General features: G+C 36.2%; 5 protein-coding genes across 11 annotated transcripts; 3 read left to right on the top strand and 2 right to left on the bottom strand.

Annotated features, from left to right (window-relative positions):
- Positions 1-59: 59 nt before the first annotated feature.
- On the bottom strand, positions 60-3,095 carry LOC104792671 (bifunctional protein FolD 1, mitochondrial). Of its 2 annotated transcripts, none has more exons than XM_010518872.2 (7): positions 2,851-3,095; positions 2,342-2,548; positions 1,906-2,222; positions 1,220-1,456; positions 933-1,100; positions 597-766; positions 60-478 (listed from the first exon to the last, which is right to left on the bottom strand). In XM_010518872.2, exons 2-6 carry the CDS (start codon positions 2,511-2,513, stop codon positions 602-604), a joined length of 1,059 nt encoding a protein of 352 aa, XP_010517174.1. In that variant the 5' UTR covers positions 2,514-2,548; positions 2,851-3,095; the 3' UTR covers positions 60-478; positions 597-601. The 2 variants fall into 2 exon arrangements, with proteins under 2 accessions (XP_010517174.1, XP_087309922.1); XM_087453796.1 differs by having other exon boundaries at positions 2,756-2,905.
- LOC104699305 (putative galacturonosyltransferase 7) lies at positions 3,090-7,484 on the top strand. Of its 6 annotated transcripts, none has more exons than XM_087453793.1 (11): positions 3,185-3,552; positions 3,660-3,688; positions 3,774-3,815; positions 3,924-3,983; positions 4,742-4,808; positions 4,909-4,955; positions 5,040-5,341; positions 5,774-6,125; positions 6,222-6,725; positions 6,813-7,094; positions 7,206-7,484. In XM_087453793.1, the coding sequence occupies exons 1-10, from the start codon at positions 3,393-3,395 to the stop codon at positions 7,089-7,091; spliced, it is 1,842 nt and encodes a 613-aa protein (XP_087309919.1). In that variant the 5' UTR covers positions 3,185-3,392; the 3' UTR covers positions 7,092-7,094; positions 7,206-7,484. The 6 variants fall into 6 exon arrangements, with proteins under 6 accessions (XP_087309918.1, XP_087309919.1, XP_087309920.1 ...); XM_087453794.1 differs by having other exon boundaries at positions 7,197-7,484; XM_087453791.1 differs by having other exon boundaries at positions 6,810-7,094.
- Positions 7,485-9,939: 2,455 nt separating this feature from the next.
- Positions 9,940-10,923, top strand: LOC104792670 (protein LURP-one-related 8). Its single transcript, XM_010518867.3, has 2 exons — positions 9,940-10,365; positions 10,484-10,923. The coding sequence occupies exons 1-2, from the start codon at positions 10,129-10,131 to the stop codon at positions 10,832-10,834; spliced, it is 588 nt and encodes a 195-aa protein (XP_010517169.2). The 5' UTR covers positions 9,940-10,128; the 3' UTR covers positions 10,835-10,923.
- A 1,383-nt stretch (positions 10,924-12,306) lies between these two features.
- LOC104792668 (uncharacterized) lies at positions 12,307-14,934 on the top strand. Its single transcript, XM_010518865.3, has 8 exons — positions 12,307-12,802; positions 12,905-13,052; positions 13,147-13,297; positions 13,398-13,523; positions 13,600-13,680; positions 13,808-14,000; positions 14,090-14,360; positions 14,474-14,934. The coding sequence occupies exons 1-8, from the start codon at positions 12,608-12,610 to the stop codon at positions 14,707-14,709; spliced, it is 1,401 nt and encodes a 466-aa protein (XP_010517167.1). The 5' UTR covers positions 12,307-12,607; the 3' UTR covers positions 14,710-14,934.
- A 452-nt stretch (positions 14,935-15,386) lies between these two features.
- LOC104792667 (cyclin-dependent kinase B1-2) lies at positions 15,387-17,227 on the bottom strand. Its single transcript, XM_010518864.3, has 4 exons — positions 16,325-17,227; positions 16,162-16,231; positions 15,874-16,012; positions 15,387-15,724 (listed from the first exon to the last, which is right to left on the bottom strand). The coding sequence occupies exons 1-4, from the start codon at positions 16,989-16,991 to the stop codon at positions 15,632-15,634; spliced, it is 969 nt and encodes a 322-aa protein (XP_010517166.1). The 5' UTR covers positions 16,992-17,227; the 3' UTR covers positions 15,387-15,631.
- Positions 17,228-18,180: the final 953 nt, after the last annotated feature.

Below are 18,180 nucleotides of genomic sequence, written 5' to 3'. Positions count from 1 at the left end.
TTTGGTTTTGATTTGGTTTTAATGTAATTATAACGAAAGGAATCAAAAACCGAACTTAATTAAAGTGAATTGCAGATAATTTTGATTATGGTTTTCGAGTTTTACAAAAAAACTGATAAAACCGGAAAAAAACAGAATTTTAACCAAACTAATAAAGCCAACGTTGTGAAAGTGAAAGACGTGTAGAGATAGATATTGAAGGAAGCACATCTTTCGTGATCCTTCATGTGACACCTCTTGCCTGAGTCATCTCCCTTTGATTCTTTGATGTGATACGCAACTTTTCTCTCCTACCACAGCTGCTTTTAGTAGGACCAACATTATTCCAATGATTCAACTACCATTAACATTCATAACTAAAATGGTTTCCTCATCTTGTAGAAGCCAATGAAACAGTAACAACATTGCATCAACACAAACATGAACTTGATGCTAAAGACGTTGATGAGTTTGGATCAACCATGGAATCAACTGCGATCTATATAAGAAAGCAACATTATAGTTCAAATTAGAAGAGATTGTGATCAACTCCAACAAACATGGAATCTTCTATCTAATATTCTCAAAAAATAAATTAAGTAATAGACAGGAGATACCATAATCAGAGGAATATCCGCTTAGCAGCATCCAAAGTATTGCATAGTAGCATGGCGATCGTCATTGGTCCGACTCCTCCAGGTACGGGAGTAATAGCCGAGGCTACACCCAACGCTTCCTCGTAACATACATCCCCAACAAGACGGTAACCAAACTCACAGCCACTATCCTGTAATATTAAAAGACATCAAGCTCTAACCAGCAACAATATAAGAATCCCAAGGCAAAACATTTGATCTCTTCATTTAAGCTCTAAAATCATTCAGTTTCAAGTTTTCTGTACCATTGGGAAATTGATATAAGACTTTTGATCAATTTCGGAATACTGGAAATACCTCAACCGGACATGTTCCAACATCAATGACAACTGCTCCAGGCTTAAGCCAACTTCCACGAACTAAATTAGGTATACCTGCAGCGGCTATCACGATATCGGCCTTCCTAGTAATGTGCTCTGGATCCTTTGTAAACGCATGCACCGTGCTTACTGTCGCGTCATGCCTCTACCCAAGAATTTCAGGAAAGACATCAAATGCATAGTTAATCAAAAACCCAAAATGCTAAAACATAAGAACTCACTTGCTGCAAGTGACTTGCACTATAATGAAAAACTAATAAATACCTGCAATAATAAAGACATTGGTAGTCCAACGATGTTGCTTCTTCCAATCACCACAGCAGTTTTTCCTGCTATTTCAACGCCTGCTCTTATCAACAACTCCACACAGCCTTTAGGAGTGCAAGATACAAACAGCGGTTCCCTCCCTCTCATTGCAAGATTCCCCATGTTTAATGGATGAAACCCATCAACATCTTTCTCCAATCTCACCATATTCAAGATTTTTGATTCATCAAGATGCTGTACAAGATATCTTCCATTACTTGATGGTACTCATGAGAAAGAATAAAAAATATAGAAAAACACCAAAATGCAAGAACACTCTCCTGACAAAGATCTATACAGGTAAGATGATTCAGATGCTCTGTCGCATTCTCTAATTAGATGCTTTGCCTACCAATAATAAAGGACACCGTAAAGGGAAATATGTTATGCAGAGAGTACATGATCTATGAGACATGTTATAACAAGCGAGCATGCACAAAATTAATGGATTTGAATATATATATGAGTTGAGCAAATCTACAGAAAAATGTATGAAAATATCTGAATCATATTGGTCAAGTACACATAACTACTTGACCTCCTAACATAGAACTAACCTTTGACATCAACAACACTTAACATCCCCATCACTATGTCATGATTCATATTACACACACACACACAAAAAAAAATGTGAAACATACTTGGGGCAAAGGAAGCTGCACAAGAACTCCATGAATAGACGTGTCTTCATTAAATTTTTTCAAGACACTGATAATATGAGATTCACTACAATCCTCTGGCAATTCAGCCAGAACAGATTTAATGCCAGCTTCTTCACAAGCTTTAATCTTGTTGCGAACATAAGTTTGCGAGTCTCTTTGTTGGCCAACCAAAACAACCGCAAGCCCAGGGACTTTGCCAACAGCCTTTTTCATCTTCCCAACTTCACTAATAATCTTTGTTCTGATTTCCTCGGCTATAACTTTACCATCTATTACCACAGTCTTCTGTTCAGTCTCTGTATAAGTGCATATACACACACACACAAAAAAACACAACTTCAGAAGTCAACTCATACAATTAGATAAATTTCTTGTAATATAAATACAGCCATGAAAATGGAACGAACAATATTACCAAAAGAAGCAAGAGGTGGAGGATCAGAGTAAGGAATCCAATTTTCAGGCAAATCAAGGGAGACAAGTGGAGGAGACACTAAGATGGAGCTTAGGTAATGAACTTCCCTTGTTGTCAAACGAATAGCCTTACTATGCCCCGCGGCCAAAGCTTTCCTCGCGACCAATAACATGCTCGAAACTAAAAGAACAGTCACTACTGATTCACCTAAAACACACAAAAAAAAATATAAAAAAAAATCATTGAAAGATTCCAAACTCAGTCAAGAGAACCTTAAACAGATCAGCCTAAGCTAAAAAAAAAAAAAAAAAAAACCACAAGTTGATCCTTTGAGCTAAATTCTCTTATTACATTCACATTTAACAAAGTTGCACAGATTAAAGATTTCACGAGACTTATCAAAAAGAGCTTTACCACAATCATCTTATTCACTTAAAGCTAAATTCATCTTCTTTCACTAACAAAAACGAAATCGGAAAACAGGAAAAGACGGTGGTTGAGAGATTCACCAGTTGCGTTGAAAAATATCGCTGGGCATTCCGGAGTTTAGGATTCAACGAGAGTGACAATATAAAAACGATGACTCTAATAAATTAATTAAAATAAATAAAACTCACCACCGTGTGAGAAAGACACGTGTTAGGATCTGGAGATAGATCTTGCAAGTGGGTTAAATAATCAAACGGCAGAGACAATGTCACACGTGTGGAAAAAGAGTGTTTTTGTGTGTGTAATCGTGTAGGTGTGTGTGTGTATGTGTGTGTCTCTCTCTCTATTGCTCCTCCAAGACGCGAAAGGGGAGAAAAGAAAGAGAGACGATGCGATCGGGCAAAGTGCAGAAACACTTATTATAGTTCTTCTGCATTCTGCAAAACACACACATACAAAAAAGATAGAGAATTTATTACTCGTGAGTGTGATTGTGATTGTGAGTGTATCGAGAACAGAGACATAGATACAGAGAGATCTTTTACCCAACGTTTTTTTTTGGGGATCCAATGCGTTCGTAATTTGAAGAAAGAGGCATTTCATTCAATTGTAAATCGGGGATATGAAAGGCGGAGGCGGTGGAGGAGGAGGAGTTGGTGGTGGCGGTGGAGGAAAACGCCGGTGGAAAGTTCTGGTTATTGGAGTTTTGGTACTTGTTATTCTCTCTATGCTTGTTCCTCTTGCTTTCTTGCTCGGTCTTCACAATGGCTTTCACTCTCCTGGTATGTATATCCTTCTCACAACTCGCTTCGCTTTGCTTGTTTTTATTTTGCCCGATCTCTGTTTCCAGATCTAATCTCATCTCTCTCTTTCACTTTTTTTTTTTCAGGATTTGTCACTGTTCAATCGGCTTCTTCTGTAAGCATTATTCTCGTTTCTTTATTCGTGTGTGTGAATTTTTTTGATTTTTATTGTTCTGAATCTTCCCTTCTTTTGGTATCAGTTTGAGAGCTTTACCAGAATCAATGCTACCAAACATACTCAGGTATTCTACTTTGATTGATTCGATTCGATTCCCATTTGTTATACCATATCTTCTCTCTTTCTTTTGTCTTTTTGCTGCTTCTCAGCTTTTTATACCTTGCTTTTGCAGAGAGATGTATCCGAACGGGTCGATGAGGTTCTTCAAAAAATCAATCCAGTGCTTCCCAAGGTTGGTCCTCCTATTTGAGTTTTTCACACTTGTTTCAGTGTGGATTTATGTACTATGGAGATGTCATTGATTAGTTGTTTTTGACACAAAGTTTAGATCTTTTCATGTACCCGTTAGATTTAATAAGCCTTTATGATGGTTGGAAGTCATTCATTATCTTAATACAATGCTCTCAAATTGACACAGACATTTCAGATCTGGTCTATTCGTGTTTAATTTTCCAACTATTGAAGGATGTTTCTGTCAGAAATGTGTGGCATTAGTGTTTCTCATCTTCTCTTTTCAGTGATGTTAAAATTGTATAGGCTTTGTAGTTTGATTGCAGATAACAGAGCTATCTGATCAACCTGATTTAGCAAAAAATATATGTGTGTCAGGTTTTTCACAGTACTTCTGCTAGATGTCAATGTTAACAATAGAAGAAAAAAAACTTAGATGCCTGTTTGATTATGTATAGCTATGCAAGATGCTTCATTATTAACCATCTTTTCTGGCCCAACAAACAAACTAGAGATCAAGAGGTTGTAGTTACTCAGTTGTTTTTTTTAGTGTCATGTTTGCTTAACGGGTAGAAAATTTAGATGGGTGAATGATGTTTTTTTTATCTATTTGACTATCTCTTGAGCTTTAGAACGATGAAATGCTTTCATGAAATATTGTCACGTATCTCAACTAGTCTTGGGCGAGGTGAAGAATCGGTTCCTTGTTTTGGAATGGTTAAACTGCTTGTAACTGTGTTTACTTGTTTCACATGTTAGAAAAACGACATAAACGTGGGTGCCAGGGATATGAATGGGAGAAGCGGCAGTGTATCTGAAAAAAGAGGTTTGTTTTACAAGTGTCACTTCCTTGAAAAGTCCTCTCCCATAATTTTATTTTTATTCTGATCTACAATTTTACGTCTGGTTCCTTGATAAATATGCAGGATTACCAGTGTCCCCAACTGTTGTTGCCAACCCAAGCCCTGCAAATGTACAATTGGATTAAGTTTCCGTAGTAGTATATCTCTCGCCAATCGTCTGAAGCTGACCTTATTCTGCTTTATTCTGTGAACAGAAAACAAAAACTGAAGCCACATATAAAGGTGTTCAGAGGACAATAGCGAGTGCTGATGAAAGTTGGAGAACTTGTGAAATGAAATATGGGAGCTACTGCCTCTGGAGGGAGGAAAATAAGGAACCGATGAAAGATGCTAAGGTGAAGCAAATGAAGGACCAGCTATTTGTTGCTAGGGCATACTATCCAAGTATTGCTAAAATGCCTTCTCAAGACAAGTTGACTCGGGATATGAAACAGAATATTCAAGAGTTTGAGCGTATTCTTATTGTAAGTTCACAAGATGCTGACCTTCCACCACAGTAAGTTCTCTATCATTTTGTACTTAATCATGTTTGTACTGAAAGTTAGTTCCTTGGTGGAAAAGATTTTGGTTGGAGTCTGGTAACTTGAAATTCTTCTAGTTTTCCGTTAGCTTGTCTAGACATCCTGTTATCTAGTGATTTACTTGCTTTCGGTCTTTCAGATGGTTTGTGTTATAGAAAATATTTATCATAGCATTCTCTCCTCACCTATTCAGTGAGGAGCACACCCAGAAATACTTCTATTTTGAAGCATTATCTGTCCCAGTATCTTAAACCAACATAAAATTTAATGAACTAATGTACTAGATGATAGGAGGGATGCCATATGTATGTTGTTTGTTCTCTATCAGTAGAAGCATTTATGTGTAGAATCCTCTGCTATTTTCCTTTGACTGTACTTATTGGGTATTTCTTTCCGCTGTTGTGCAGGGTTGAGAAAAAGTTGCAGAAGATGGAAGCTGTAATTGCAAAGGCAAAATCTTTTCCAGTCGACTGTAACAATGTTGACAAGAAATTGAGACAGATCCTTGATTTGACCGAGGATGAAGCTAGTTTCCACATGAAACAGAGCGTGTTCCTCTACCAGCTTGCAGTACATACAATGCCTAAGAGTCTTCATTGCTTGTCAATGAGACTAACTGTGGAACATTTCAAGTCAGCTTCACTTGAGGATCCAATTAGTGAGAAGTTTTCAGATCCCTCATTGCTTCACTTTGTTATCATCTCCGATAATATACTTGCGTCGTCTGTTGTGATCAATTCAACGGTTTTATACGCAAGGGTATGTACTAAATCAGTTTTCGTTACTTAGTAATTGTATTTTCTTGCAGTCATTAATCTCTGATTTCTAATTCTTGGTTGGTTATTGATGTTTCAGGGCAGTAAAAACTTGGTTTTCCATGTACTGACAGACGAGCAGAATTACTTTGCAATGACACAATGGTTTGTTAGGAATCCCTGCAAACAATCAACTATTCAAGTATTGAACATTGAAAAACTCGAGCTGGATGATTCTGATATGAAATTGTCTTTGCCTGCGGAGTTCCGTGTTTCCCAACAGAATAGAACACACTACTTATCCCTTTTCTCTCAATCTCACTATCTGCTTCCCAAATTATTTGACAAATTGAAGAAGGTTGTGATTCTGGATGATGACGTTGTAGTCCAGCGAGATTTGTCTCCCCTTTGGGACCTTGATATGGAAGGGAAAGTGAATGGCGCTGTGAAGTCGTGCACTGTGAGATTGGGTCAGCTAAAAAGTCTCAAGAGAGGAAGTTTTGATACCAATGCTTGCCTCTGGATGTCTGGTTTGAATCTTGTTGATCTTACTAGATGGAGGGAATTAGGTGTTTCAGAAACCTACCGGAAATTTTACAAAGAGGTCAGTTTTCTAGAGAACAAAAAAACTTTTTTTTAAGAGATAATTGAGTGATTCTGTGCGATGACTTCCTTTTTTTATTTGCAGCAGATGAGTGGTGGAGATGAGTCGAGTGAAGCAATAGCATTGCAGGCAAGCTTGCTTACATTTCAAGACCAAGTTTATGCTCTTGACGACAAATGGGCACTATCAGGTCTTGGTTATGACCACTACGTCAGTGCCCAAGCCATAAAAAGCGCGGCCGTATTGCACTATAACGGGAACATGAAGCCTTGGCTTGAGGTGGGAATCCCAAAGTACAAAAACTATTGGAGAAAGCATCTGAATCGGGAAGATCGGTTCTTGAGTGACTGTAACGTGAATCCTTGATGAGTAAGTAGTTTACACACGGCCAATGCTTTAGAAGCAAGGTCACACGCAAAGAAAAGATTTTAGAGTGCAACATCTCATATTTTTGGGTCAATAAACCCGAAGGCATTGCAGGAGAAATGCTGAAGGGGGAAGAAGAGCAAGCAGAAGCAAATACCAAAATGATTTTAAGTGACGTGATGACGGTGATTCGAAAAGCTTTGATATGATTAAAAAAAAAAGAGAGAGCATGTGAAGAACTTTGATATGTTGTATATGATTTTTGGCTAAGAGATGTGCCATTCTTTTCCTCTGCGTTATTTTCCAATTTGTCATTGTAGTTTCTGTTTTATTCTTTACTTTTTGTGACGTACCAGAATAGAAGGCGATAAGAGTTTCTATCTACTTCTCTCACTGAACCAGTTTACAGAGTACGTTCTCACAGGTTTTTGTTATTTACTGGTCTTAGGACAACACTGAGCCCAACCTTTGCTTTATTCGCATCTGATGGGAAACACATTTGTCTCAACAATAGATGACTAGGAAGACATGTTTGGAACTATTCTAAACCCAACAAGAAAGCCTTCTTCTCAGAAACCAAAAACAAAAACCATCAGGTCTTATATGAAGGATTATCTATCAGACAGTATCTGCAGTTTCATTGCTGATTTGGAAAAAAATTAGCTATGTTTCCAATTGACCGTTTCTCTCCAATGATAAGTTAGCTATTATCAAATTTCGATCCCGGTTTTTATACAATCTCGGTCGTTCTCAATATATGTGACAACAAAATAATAACATTTTGTTGCTTGATGCAGGAATCAAAACCTTCATTGAATCATTTGCAGGAATCATGCATGCAATTATATTCGTCGAAATGGAATCAAATGTCTCATAGTCATAGTTAAAGAATTAACTTAGAAAACCTTCATTCACATACTGTACCACACCCATTTGATGTTGACGGGCGAGGTTAGTAAGATGCAAAAATGAGCATATGAAACACTAAAAGCTAAGCTGAGGAATAAGATTGGTACATATAGAGAGAGTGAGAGGAATCAGATTTGGTTAGGAAGACAGGAGTTATTAGGTTGTACTACATCTGTAATATATTAAAGAGAGAACATATTCTTTCATCAAAGTGCATGCAGCGCGTAAATCGTCAATCCATTTGTTTTAATGAAAGTGGGGGGACGACGTCTCATACCATCTCAAAGGTCGTAATCAACTCTTTTTTTGTGTACATATGACGCATAAACCGCAATAATCTTTTTGCTATTATAAACAGACGATAGATAACGAAAGCTTGAGAAAAAATTAATAAGGTCAACGTAAGTGGAACATTCATTATTATAACACAATGGACGTGGAAAAATATCATAATGAAAAATAGAATATGATATTTTCTAAGTTATTTAAAAAAAATCTTTAGTGGGAATTTTCGTTGGGGATGGTTTTATTTTTCTTCTCCACCGCTAATTGCTTTTCAGCCACACACCTCCCTAATGTTTAAATTATTTATAATCATGATATATAGTGGTGGTCCTCCTTTCATCATATGATATTAAAAAAAATCTTAAAACCAAAGATTGGTTCAAAACTCGATTTTTTTAACTCGGTTATATTTTCTTGTCAATGTTTGAAATGATTATAGTTTTAATGTGTAATATATGCTATCCACTCGTTCTTATCCTCCTCTACTAGATTACCTTTTTCTCGACTCAACAACGTCCATGGTAATAATATTAATTCAAAGCTTGATTGGCTAGCTATTAAAAATATGTTATCGGATGTTCATAATATGATTGGACTAAGAGTCATCATGATGACCAGAAATATTAGAATTGGGACACCTGCGTGAACTTTGATCCACAAAGTGATCTTCAAAAACTTAATATATCAACAATACTATTATATATACATATGATATGGTTTTCAGGTTTTATCTTAGAGAGTATAAATGTATTACTTTCTTTCTTTCTTTTTTTGGCCTTAAATCATATATTACTTTCGGTTCAGACACACATGTAGTCTGTTGTTGAAAAAAAAGATACAAATAAAATACTTTCGGTTGTATTTTTGGAGAATAATGCGATAAATCCTGCAGAAATAGGAAATGAAAAAACATTAGAGACTCTCAGCTTTCCCCATTATATTAAAAAGATGCACACTGGAAATGTCGATGGATTATGGCCCGTAGGTTAGATTCTTTTTTTTTTTTTTTTGTAGCTAGACAGTAGACAATAATTTTCTCATCATCTTTTGATTATAAAAAGTTGTAATATCGGCAAAGAGAGAAAGATTAGAGAAATGTTTAGAAAAAAATGATAAAAGAAAATACAAGAGAAAAGTAAAATAAATACTACTGTTTTTGTGTAGAAAAGTACAAAAAAATAAATATATACGAGAGAAAAATTTCCGAAATACCATTTTGTAATTGAAAAGAGCCTGTTAATAAAACCGTGATATTTTAAAACATCTTTCTATTTTGCATTAATTGAATAAATCGATTTAGTTTTTTTGTTTTAAAAAAAGCAATTGCCAACAATATATAATTTCTGCAAAGTTACTTTTAAAACTAGAGCATATGAAAACTAGTAGTGTTTTGTGTCAGATTTATATTATACGTGAGACCATAAGCTATTTTGTAGGGCCAATATTTGGTCAGAACAAGATTCAAACAACAAGGTTTCGTTATAATATTTTGTTGGAGTTTAGGTGAAATGCAGAACCGTTATTATAATAATATTTGATTATAGAAAGGAATCAATCCATTAATTTACATTAATGCATTTTAAAGAAAAATTTTGGACCTAAAAAATTAAAGAGAAGATATCTTATAGTAATAGACTGACAAGGACAACTCTCTAGTGGAAAACAAGAAGATGAGAGACCATTCTTTTTCATTTGAGCACCTCATTCTCTTTTTCTACGTTTGTATAAATAAACACGCAAACACCTCTTCTCATTATTCCCACATACACAACATCAACTCATCTTCTCCAACAACAACAATCATCAAACACACATAGAAACAAAGAATAATCAAAAGAGAGAGATGACAAAAGTTCACCCTAAATTCCCAAACACATGCGACGTGAGCTTGTGTGATAGTAAAGCAGCCGCTGTTTTAACGGTGTGGAAGAAGTCCCTTCTCTTCAACTGCGACGGATTCACAGTTTACAACGCCAATGGAGAGCTTGTCTTTAGAGTCGACAACTACATGAATTGTCCTAGAGACAACATCGTCCTTATGGACGCTTCCGGTCTACCCCTTCTCTCCGTCCGCCGCAAGGTACTTTTTCATTTTCTTGATATTCTTGTCATGATTTAAGACATTTCTAGTGGTGTCCATCAAAATTATTATGAAACTAATCTTGAATTTGCTTTTTCTTGTTAATTGAATTGAACAGAAGTTGAGTCTTGGAGATTGCTGGATGGTATACGATGGAGAAACAGAGAGAGACCCGATATTGACGGCAAGAAAGAACGTTAACATAATAACAAACCGGAGGACCTTGGCGTGGGTTAGCTCAAAGAGGACGGTATTGTACGAGATAGAAGGATCATACAGTCAAAGAAGCTGCAAAATATTGGACGAGAGGAGGAACAAGAAGAAAACAGCGGAGATCAAGAGGAAAGAGACGGTGATCGGAGGAGTTGCCTTTGGCAAAGATGTGTTTAAACTTATAGTTGAATCGGAGATGGAGCCTCGTGTGGCCATGGCATTGACCATCATCCTTGACCAAATGTTTAGATCTTGAATTTTCCTCTTTTTTTTTTACGGTTTAAAATTTACGTGTATATTAGTTACTTTTTGTTATGTAATTTATGCATTGTGTTCCTTCCTAAATGTACACATGATCAGAGACAACCTTTAGTGCAAAAAAAGAAAAAAGAAAAAAAAAAGACAGAGATAGTTTATAAAAAACTTTTGGCCTTTGGGACTACAAAAATGCAATTGTCGATGGATATTTTTAGAGACGAATCAACAATGATGGCTTTGGTAGAGGCTGATGAAATATGATGATTAAGTCGGCTATATTTTATAATTTTGTCGGTCATGATTTGATGTCATGTTAACCAGCAAAATAAATGTCTAATTTTGTTACTAAAATGATTTGATACAAATACTCTTTAACATAAATGCTACAAGGAGTTACTAGTCTATTATTAATATCAAATTTTGTGCTTTGGTCAAACTAGAATTTAATAAAAGGACTTGCACTCCAGTAATGAAGGAGCTGTTGAAGGCCACCAAGACCGATTTAGCTAAAAATATCAACTACAGTAAGTACAACACTTGTTTACATGGGAAATGAAAAAGAAAGCCTCGGATGGAGTGAAGTAAATCTTAAGCTAAGCTCGGTTATTAAGCCCTTTTGATTTCATAAGAAGAGACTTGGGAGTCGAAAAACGCATTTAGAGATTTGATGCAGCTAAGATGCCTGTCTTGAACGGCTTATAGTTCCACAATTATATCTAAATAGTGGAATTGCAAAATCATTTTAAAGTAGAGATTTTGAACTTAACCAAGTACTATCATCTATTTTTGCTTATAGTTCCACAATTATATCTAAATAGTGGAATTGCAAAATCATTTTAAAATAGAGATTTTGAACTTAAACAAGTACTATCATCTATTTTTCATCTTCTTGAAAGCAGAAAAACAATATTTTGGTTTACAATCTTAATTTCATACAAAACTTATACTGCTATTATTATATTTGCACCGCAATTACATAGCCAAGTTTTGATGCAAAAGCACAAAATCATCAGTTTATTAAGTTGGAGATCAAAATTTGTGATTATTGGCCAAAATTACCAAAACTAGTTGGGATACACTACAATAGTAAATTAAAAAAAAAATCATTTCTCTGTTTTTCCTATATTTCCGATAAAATAGCGTGATATAATATCAAAAACTAAAAAATTAACGTTATTAATATAAAATTGCGTAGGTAGAATTTGTCGATAAAGAAAAAATTTCGAACCCAAAACTAAAATTTGAAAACCGCGTAAATAATATATTAGCGCTAAATTATGATTTTGGCATAAAATTTATAAAATTAGAATTTTGCCCCAAATTGTAAATCATGATTTGATACAAAAATTGTGTTAAAAAAATTGATCCTAAGTTGTAAAGTTACATGACCAAAACTGTTTTTTCTTCATTGTACTCAAGATTTGATGCCAAAAACCGCATAAACATAGTTTTTTTTTTCCAGTATATGTCGATTCACCGAGACATACACACACCTAAAGCTTCCTACACTTTTTAAAGCCCTTAAAAAAATTAAACTTTATAGAAAGAGGCAAAAAAAAAAAAAAAAAAAAAATTGTCACATTATAATAGATTCAGAAAAATGTCATGAACCTAAACTATTTTGTTCTTATGATAAAATCCAATTTAATTCCCATAGATTCAGATTAGCCCATTTGGAGCCTTTAGTTGGCTGTTGTTGTTGGCAACAACAGTTTTACACAGACCCTTCTTCATCATCACTTTTGGAATTGATTTGATTTGATTTGATTTGATGATGGAAGGAAGAAGAATCATAGCAAACCCTAGACCTTGCGGCGGTAGAAGAGTTGTCGCCAAGAAGAGGTCTCGTCCCGATGGATTCGTCAACAGCGTTAAAAAGCTTCAACGCCGAGAAATCTCGTCTCGTATGGATCGAGCTTTCTCAATAAGCACCGCTCAAGAGAGATTCCGCAACATGCGTCTCGTGGTATGTTGTATCATCTTCTTCTGATTTTCTTCGATTTCGGTTAATTTGGTTCTCCCAACTCCGCCAAAGTCTGAATCTTTTTTGTTGGGTTTTTGGATTCAGGAGCAATATGATACGCACGATCCTAAAGGGTACTGTTTAGTTTCATTACCTAACTTGTTGAAACGAAGCAAAGTTATTGAGATTGTTGCTGCTCGTGACATTGTCTTTACTCTTACTCATTCTGGTGTCTGTGCTTCTTTTAGCAGAGGTACTTACTTACTAACACCTAACTCTTTCTCTTTGGTTTGTTGTTGTGTCACTGTGATTTTTGATTGGAGTTTGTGTTTTTTATGTAATTGCAGATACGAATAAAAGGGTTTGCTTTTTAAATGTTAGTCCTGATGAAGTCATCCGGAGTTTGTTCTACAATAAGAACAATGACTCTCTCATCACTGTTTCTGTTTACGCCTCTGACAATTACAGCTCTTTGAAATGCAGATCCACTAGAATCGAGTATGTCTACTTACTGTTATGTGTTTGTTGTCATGATCTTCTTAAGTTATTAGTTCTCAGACTTGTGAAAGTAATGTTTTTTTTTTTGGGGTACTGTTAGATATATTCTGAGGGGTCAAGCAGACGCAGGATTTGCTCTTTTTGAATCTGAGTCACTAAAGTGGCCAGGTTTTGTTGAGTTTGATGATGTTAATGGGAAGGTGCTGACATATTCTGCACAGGATAGGTATTTCTCTTGTCTTCATTACACAAAATGTGTTGAATTGAAGTTCCCCCAACTGAGCCACAGTCTTGCTCTGCAGTGTTTACAAGGTGTTTGATCTGAAAAACTATGCCTTGCTGTATTCGATATCGGACAAAAATGTTCAGGAGATTAAGATCAGGTGACTTTTCTACATCTTTCTATGTGTCTCGTTTACAAATGCGGAAGTGAGTTGATTCATAGTGTTTTCTTGATTGGGATTGAAGACTTGTCTCTATAACTTGTGCATCTATTTTTACTTGCACCAGTCCAGGGATAATGCTGTTGATTTTCAAGAGAGCTGCGAGTCATGTTCCTTTGAAGATTCTATCAATCGAAGATGGCACGGTTCTCAAGTCCTTCAATCATTTGCTTCACCGAAACAAGAAAGTTGATTTCATTGAACAATTCAATGAAAAGCTTCTAGTTAAGCAAGAGAACGAGAATCTCCAAATACTTGACGTGAGTGTTTTTTTGTTCTTGGTTCAAGCTGCTTTATATATTTGCTTTTTTTTATGTTTCTAATAGAGTTTTCTTTATGTTCTTAAAAGGTTCGAAATGCTGAGCTGATAGAAGTTAGCAGAACTGAGTTCATGACACCATCAGCATTCATATTTTTGTATGAGAACCAGTTGTTTCTAACATTCCGGAACCGTAATGTCTCTGTGTGGAATTTCCGCGGAGAGCTTGTGACCTCGTTTGAAGATCATCTTCTTTGGCATCCAGACTGTAACACAAACAACATCTACATAACAAGCGATCAGGATCTGATCATCTCATATTGCAAGGCAGATACCGAAGAACAGTGGATAGAAGGAAATGGTAAGCAGACTCATCATCCACTCTTTTATATCAAGAAACCTCATTATAGAAATGCTCTGTATGATTTTTGTTGTGCTATTGAGACATTGTTGTGATTTTGGTTGATTATGCAGCGGGGTCAATTAACATAAGCAATATATTGACTGGTAAATGCTTAGCTAAGATAAAAGCAAATAATGGCCCTCCTAAGCAAGAAGACAGCAGCAGTAGTGATTTGGGGAACTCCAGGCAAAGGATAAGTGTGGTTGCTGAGGCTTTGGAAGACATAACCGCTCTCTTCTACGACGAAGAGCGGAACCAAATATACACAGGAAACAGACACGGCCTTCTCCATGTCTGGTCTAATTGAAGCTACCCGTCATTTGTTTCTTTACATTAAGCAGCTTTGAAGTTTCTGTATCTTGTTCTGTTTTTCAACTGTGTAATATGATCTGTAATTTACTTTGTGTTTGAGCAGCAATTGTGGTTGTAATGAAGCAGCAAATATTTGGGGGGAATTTGGCTCCCCATTTATGTACACTAGTATGATCATTTGACTACTTAAAATATTAAATTTAAGAGATTGGTTTACAAATTTGATATTGTCATTTGTCCAAATATTAACAAGCGATCCATGATCTGATCATCTGAGACTGCAAAGCAGATTACCGAAGATCAGTAGATGGAAGGAAATGGTAAGCAGACTTGAATCAAGAAACCTTATATGAAACTGTTCAGCGTGGTCTGATTTTCTTGACATTGTCGTAATTTTGGTTGTTTATGCTGCGGAGTCGATTAACATAAGCAATATATCTTAACTAGTAAATGCTTAGCTAAAATAAAAGCAAGTAATGTCCCTCAGAAGGAAGAGGCGTGCAATAGTAATGGTTTGGGGAACTCCAAGCAAAGGAAAAGTGTGGTTGTTGAGGCTTTGGAAGAAGACATAACCGCTCACATGAATAAAACATACATGTATCAGCGGTTTACATTTATCAGCTTTGGAGATCTCTGTATCTTGTTCTGTTTTCTCAATTGTGTAATACCATGTGATCTGTAATTTACTTGTCTATTTGAATAGCAATTGTGGTTATAACGTAGCAGCAAATAACACATTTGCATTCTCTTCAATTGGACAAACAAGCTGTTCAGTTTCTTTTGTATAAGTACAAATCTCTCTTAAACACACAGAATAAGACTCCAAGATGATGGTGGTGACAAGGAATTTGAGCCATCAGCTTCAAAACTCCAGAGAGAAGGCTGATGGGTAATACAAGCTTGCAAATTGCCAGAGGTCAGAACTGAGATTTGTCAAGGCTGTCAAAGTAGGGATGATCCATAGCTGCTTTTGCTGAGATTCTATCAGCTGGGTTGTACCTCAGCATTTGCTGCATTTGATCAAAAGTTTCAAACAAATTATCATCAACTAGGAACCCCAACAGAAAGAATCTGACTAAAGAGTAAAGAGATCAAGTATGCAAGAGAATCTTAGGCCACAGAAAAATCCAGCAATGGTCATATTTACGAAGAGCATTACCGTGAGAAGATCAATTCCTTCAGGAGATAGAGATGGAACAGCACGTGATAAGTCTTGCGATTCCCACTTTGGATAGACATGCCAGTCACGCAATGCCATTACACCCGGCCATTGCTGCTCAGTTGGTGTTCCTAGGAATCTCCAGAACCCAAAACAAAACCATGTTCTAAGATACACATTAGATTGATACTAGAGAGTCCCTATGTTCTAAATAAGTTCACAAGAACTGAACCTAATGAACTAAGGTGCTAGACTGATTCCTAGGCATCAAAACTATGAAGCAAATACCTGAAAATATGAAGCAGCTGCTGAAACTCAGAATCACCAGGGAAGAGAGCTTGCCTCCTAATCATCTCAGCTGCAAAAAAAAGTGGCAAACATCAATAACGCAAAAATAGCAGAACAAAGACGGATTCAAAAGGGTATATCAAAATCACGATAGAGCACTAACCAAATATGCAACCAACAGACCACATATCAACAGCAGTAGAGTAATGAGTAGAACCAAGCAAAACCTCAGGAGCTCTATACCATAACGTAACAATCTCATGAGTATAAGCCTTAAGAGGCACAGTAAAAGCACGACTAAGACCCAAATCAGCAATCTTAAGAATCCCTTTATCCTTATCCAAAAGAAGATTCTGCGGTTTAAGATCACGGTGAAGCACACCATGGCTATGAAAATGCGCCACACCTTTCAAAAGCTGAAACATAAACCTCTGCACAAGTGAAGACTCAAGCGGTCTAGGATTCGAACCTTTCCTATGAGAATCTATAAACTTCTTGAGATCAGTATCGAGATACTCGAAAACGAGATAGAGGTTTGATTTGGGAGAGTGAGTAACAACAACAGGTGGAGACGACGGTGAGGATGAGATCGAGGAGTCTTTGGATTGAAGAACATGTTCGACGCAGAGGAGACGAACGATGTAGATTGATTGAGAAAGCATCTGGAGAAGAGAGATCTCACGAAGTGCCGTTGGTGGTATACCTTCTTCGTCCATCTCGAGTCTCGTCTTCTTCAGAGCGACGAGGTTACCGGTGGTTTTCTCCATTGCTTTGTAGACTTTACCGTAGGTTCCTTCACCGACCTTTTCGAGCTTCTCGTACTTGTCCATTGATTGAGAATTTGAGATTGTACTAAGATTGAGGATTTGAGTTTTTGGGGGTGTTCTTTATAAACCCTAAAGCCCCAATTTTGGATATTTTTAGATCTGGTAAAGGCGCCTCTTTGATTTAACGCTAACGATTTTTTTTTCTTTTCACGAGTTTCCCGCTACTAGTGATGTTAAAGTGGGCTCAGAGCCCGCGGGCCGAACGGGTACTGTTATAAAAAATTAGACCCGTGACCCGTTTATTAACACTATAAAATAAACGGGTTTTAAACGGGTAAGCCCGTTTAAATCCACGGGCGTGACGGGTCTGATAAAACATAAATGGGTAGCCCGTTTAATTTTTTTTTTCTGAGTTTTTGTTTTTTCTGCGAAACGTTGTCGTTGAGTTTAGGGTTGTACTTTAACATCACCGCCTCTATCTCCGACCTCGCCGCCTCTATCTCCAATCACCGCCTCATCATACGAGCGTAACAGTTTTGAATTTTATAGTTTTCATATTCTTAGTAGATCTACTTTTGCGGAGGTGATGATGGTGGTGGTGACTGGTAAGCACATCGAAGTTCTTCGATGGTGGAAGCTTTTTTTTTTTTAACTCAAATTATTTTATTGTAGTATTATTGAACTTAATTAATTATTTAATTAAAAAATAAATAAATACCAGTATAATCGGGACATGGGACATCCATTAACTAAACGGGTCGATATAAATTTAAGGGGTGTTAATGGGACAGGGCTTAAATGGGTACATAATTAAACGGGTATGACTTTTTTTTACATTAAACGGGCAGGGTCTAAAAGGGCCGGGTCTAAACGGGTCAGGGCCGCCCATATTAACATCTCTACCCGCTACTTTAGGACTTTGAATCCCTCGCACGCTTCACAATTCGCACGTACCAGTAATATTTGATGATTTGCTTATAGTGAGACTAAAATAATCATCTCCCACGAGAATATCCATTTTCAATTAAAAAAGGTTTAGCACAAAAATATAACAAAATCGATAGGTTAAACAAGAGAAATTGTAAACCAAACAAATATCAAAATTATTCAACATATATATGAAGAAAAATTAATAATTAATTTATCAATCTTTTACAAATATATTATTTTACCGGTTGAAATACATAAAAACCAAGATATATTTCAAAAAACAAATGATAAAAGGTGATAATTTATCTTTATTAAGATTAAT

Source organism: Camelina sativa, chromosome 6, assembly GCF_030686135.1.
Source record: "Camelina sativa cultivar CO46 ecotype springtype chromosome 6, ASM3068613v1".
NCBI lineage: Eukaryota > Viridiplantae > Streptophyta > Magnoliopsida > Brassicales > Brassicaceae > Camelina > Camelina sativa.
This window is presented reverse-complemented; position numbering and strand designations above follow the sequence as displayed.

Bases quoted from the DNA above. Each gene is read 5' to 3' on its own strand.
- LOC104792671 (XM_010518872.2), bottom strand. From the start codon at position 2,513: ATGTTATTGGTCGCGAGGAAAGCTTTGGCCGCGGGGCATAGTAAGGCT. The intron at 2,223-2,341 runs GTAATATTGTTC...GCACTTATACAG, and splicing joins TCCACCTCTTGCTTCTTTTG to AGACTGAACAGAAGACTGTG. The intron at 767-932 runs GTATTTCCAGTA...TTAATATTACAG, and splicing joins TTGGAACATGTCCGGTTGAG to GATAGTGGCTGTGAGTTTGG.
- LOC104699305 (XM_087453791.1), top strand. From the start codon at position 3,393: ATGAAAGGCGGAGGCGGTGGAGGAGGAGGAGTTGGTGGTGGCGGTGGA. The intron at 3,689-3,773 runs GTAAGCATTATT...TTTTGGTATCAG, and splicing joins CTGTTCAATCGGCTTCTTCT to TTTGAGAGCTTTACCAGAAT. The intron at 4,809-4,908 runs GTTTGTTTTACA...ATAAATATGCAG, and splicing joins CAGTGTATCTGAAAAAAGAG to GATTACCAGTGTCCCCAACT.
- LOC104792670 (XM_010518867.3), top strand. From the start codon at position 10,129: ATGACAAAAGTTCACCCTAAATTCCCAAACACATGCGACGTGAGCTTG. The intron at 10,366-10,483 runs GTACTTTTTCAT...TGAATTGAACAG, and splicing joins TTCTCTCCGTCCGCCGCAAG to AAGTTGAGTCTTGGAGATTG.
- LOC104792667 (XM_010518864.3), bottom strand. From the start codon at position 16,991: ATGGACAAGTACGAGAAGCTCGAAAAGGTCGGTGAAGGAACCTACGGT. The intron at 16,232-16,324 runs GTTAGTGCTCTA...TTTTTTTTGCAG, and splicing joins GTCTGTTGGTTGCATATTTG to CTGAGATGATTAGGAGGCAA. The intron at 16,013-16,161 runs GTATTTGCTTCA...TGGGTTCTGGAG, and splicing joins CAGCTGCTTCATATTTTCAG to ATTCCTAGGAACACCAACTG.
- LOC104792668 (XM_010518865.3), top strand. From the start codon at position 12,608: ATGATGGAAGGAAGAAGAATCATAGCAAACCCTAGACCTTGCGGCGGT. The intron at 13,524-13,599 runs GTATTTCTCTTG...CTTGCTCTGCAG, and splicing joins ACATATTCTGCACAGGATAG to TGTTTACAAGGTGTTTGATC. The intron at 13,681-13,807 runs GTGACTTTTCTA...TACTTGCACCAG, and splicing joins GTTCAGGAGATTAAGATCAG to TCCAGGGATAATGCTGTTGA.